A 3,028-nucleotide genomic window follows, 5' to 3' on the forward strand; every position below is an offset into this window, starting at 1 on the left:
CCTAGCCACCATCATCAGAAGATCTTACCTAGATCTTTTGCGTGCCATATGCAGCTTCTCCATCAGCACTTACTACCTCATCTTACACTTTAGTTTCCCGCAGAACCCTGTATCCCCCCACTTCCGCCTGGCGGGCCGGTCTGGAGATCATCCTCTGACCCCCCAGCCCGGGCCAGTTCCCAGGATCCGCCCCTGCAGACGCGGGTGGGGGATGGAGGTGGGGAGCTCAGGCCCCGCCCCCAAGGCTCCGTCTGTAGTTCAGGTCATGTCCCAAACGTGCTCCAGGCTCCGCCCCTCACTTCCGGTGCTGTCCTCAGGCCCCGCCCCCAAGGCTCTGCCTGTTGTTCCAGTCTCTCCTCTAGCGACCCTCCTCCCTGTCCCTGGCTCTGCACCTGGCGTCGGGTCCTGTCCTCGTGCCTCCTGTAGGACCTTGTTTGGGGCCCCCTCCACTGCTCATCAGGTCCACCCTTGGTGTCACCCACCCAAGCAGAGCATGCTGACTTCTCTTGCCAGCTCTCCCTGACTCCTTGGCCCCTGGCCCCTGGCCCCTGGCCCTGTCCAGGGTGTGTTGTTCTGAGAGCCCAGAAGAGGGGAGCGGGCATTGGGCAAGCCTCTTGGGCAGAGGAGTCGCCCCCCTCCCTGACCCTCCACTGCCCTTCTCCCACCCCAGGTGCAGCAGCTACAGCAGGTACCCGTCCCACACGTGTACTCTAGCCAGGTGCAGTATGTGGAGGGCAGCGATGCCAGCTACACAGCCAGTGCCATGTAAGTTGGCGGAAGGTGGGAGGGTTCGGGTCTGCCCTGGGTCCTCCCTAGGCTCTCAGGACACTAGGCCCCCTCCTTGCCCTAGCAGTCCAGCGAGCTTTCAAGGCCTCGGGTGACAGACAGATGGGTGGGCATGCCCTAGGACCAGCAAGCAGCCACCAGGAAAAGGTCAAGCAGAGGCATCCTGGCAGAGCTCAGGGCTCTGGGGTCAGCTGGGCCTGGCTTTTAGCAAAGAACTTTTCTTCCTTCCTTTTTTTCTTTTTTTGAGTTGGGATCTCACTCTGTCACCAAGGGTGGAGGGCAATGGCATGGTCACGGCTCGCCATAGCCTCGATCTCCTAGGCTCAAGTGCTCCTCTTGCCTCAGTCTTCCAAGTAGCTGGGACTACAGGTATGCACCACTGCACCTGGCTAATTTTTAAATTTTTTGTAGAGTTGAGATCTCACTATGTTGCTCAGGCTGGTCTCTAATTCCTGGGCTCAGGCAGTTCTCCTGCCTCAGCCTCTCAAAGTGCTGGGATTTACAGGCATGAGTCATTGCACCCAGATACAAAGAACATTATTGTATTTTATTTTATTTTGAAGATGTGGGGTACAATTCAAGATTCAGTGTACAAGTGGTCAATGTACAGGTAAAGTTTGGGCCTCCCTTTGGTCCCCACTTTGCCTGGTTTGAGATCAAGTACCCTTATTGATGTTGTGTCTCCCCCCCACTGTATCCCGCTACTGCCAGTCCCTTTCTTGTCTTATGGTAAATGTTCAGGGTCTGCTTATGAGTGAGAACATGTGGTACTCTGTTCTTTGTTTCTGTGATAGATCACTGAGTGGAACATTTCTTAAAATTTTTTTTACAAGATAAAGATTTTTGAATAATAGGGAATGTTAAACAGCGAAAAGTAAAACTCTTTCACTCCTGACCCCAACCCTAGCAGGGATGCTGTGACCTGTTTCTTTATTTCATGCCAGAGATACTCTGAGAATAGAAACTCGACCCCTTTCTTTGTTCAGAAATAGAGGTGGCATACCATGTCCCTTATTTCTTCTCTAAGCCATGTGTCCTCCACTTCTCCCACATGCCCATGCAGGTCATGGCCATCTTCCTCATCGCTGTGTGACTGACCCCGCGTTTCCCCTCCCCATGTGTAGTCCCAGGTCCCAGGCCTGCTGTTGTCGTCTCTGGCTCCCTCTTGCCGGGACCCTCCACAGTAAACAGCCTCAGGACTAGAGCTATGGTTGTTGCCCTAGCTGCCAGAAGTTTCACTCGGTTCTCTTTGCATTCGTCTGATTTTTTTCTTTCATCCCTGTCACCTGTCCTTGTGGGCACAGTGCTGGGATATTGGCTTAGTCCACAGAGTGAGTTATTCGGTTCCTGAGTCATGGTGCTCCGACCCCAAAGGGCGAGACTTGGGTCCATGAATGGGGACAGGGCTCTCATGTGGCCCCATCCTTGTGTTTCCAGGACAGCTAGTGTTTTCCCTGTGCAGGGGACCCTGGCTGGCAGGGCCAGGCAGGGCAGTGCAAAGATGAGGCTGTACAGCCCCGAGGGTCCCCGCCACGTTATAAGCAGAGCCACATGCAAGTCCAGGCCTCAAGGCCAGGCAGGCCTTCTGCTTCCCTGGCACGTATCTCCTTCGTTTCTGTTTGAGCTCCTGCCTCCATGACTGTGGTGTGTGTGGTGGCATCTCCTTCATGGTTGCTGTCAGATTCTTCTGAGCCACGGATGTCTTGGGGCCCATCTGCTGTTGGCTGTATCTTCCATTCCTCCCTCCCAGCCCGATGCCTTCCACCCTTAGTCAGTAGATCATCACAAGGCTCTCAGCCCTCTCGCGGCCTGATGCCTTCCACCCTCAGTCGGAGCTCCAGCCCCAAGCCTTGGCCAGAGACACACACATTCATAGATTCCGTTGCTCAGCAAGTGTCTACCAAAGCAATGTCTTGGAGCGTGAGTTGCATGCTGGGCACTGGGCTGGGCCTAGGGGCGGGCCTGCTGTGGCCCCACCTCGAGAGAAGGGGACTCTGCTCAGCTCGGGTGCTCTTGGTGTCGGTATGGTAGGTGCAGAGCAGGACCCTGCAATCGAGAGCTGGACCCTGGCATCCGACGTCTGTCTCTGCTGTCCTTCACTCTCTCTCCTTGTTGCTCCCTCCTGCAAGGACCATAGGGCTCCAACCTCCTGGATCCAAGCCACCCTCCTGCCTCAGCCTCCCGAGTAGCTGGGACTATAGGCACACACCACCACACCTGGCCCGTTGTTTTTTTTTTTTTT

The 3,028-nt window shown here is 55.3% G+C and overlaps 1 protein-coding gene across 1 annotated transcript in view; it reads left to right on the plus strand.

Moving 5' to 3' along the window:
• The window catches only part of RFX1 (regulatory factor X1), a gene marked incomplete at its 3' end in the record, with an annotated part of 29,726 nt that overhangs the window by 18,264 nt on the left and 8,434 nt on the right, over positions 1 to 3,028 (plus strand). Inside the window, 1 exon segment of the mRNA XM_021708107.1 lies at positions 671 to 765. Within this exon segment, the coding sequence (XP_021563782.1) occupies positions 671 to 765 (95 nt within the window).

Source organism: Carlito syrichta, unplaced genomic scaffold, assembly GCF_000164805.1.
Source record: "Carlito syrichta isolate Samal-C Ts95f unplaced genomic scaffold, Tarsius_syrichta-2.0.1 Scaffold130664, whole genome shotgun sequence".
Taxonomy (NCBI): Eukaryota; Metazoa; Chordata; class Mammalia; order Primates; family Tarsiidae; genus Carlito; species Carlito syrichta.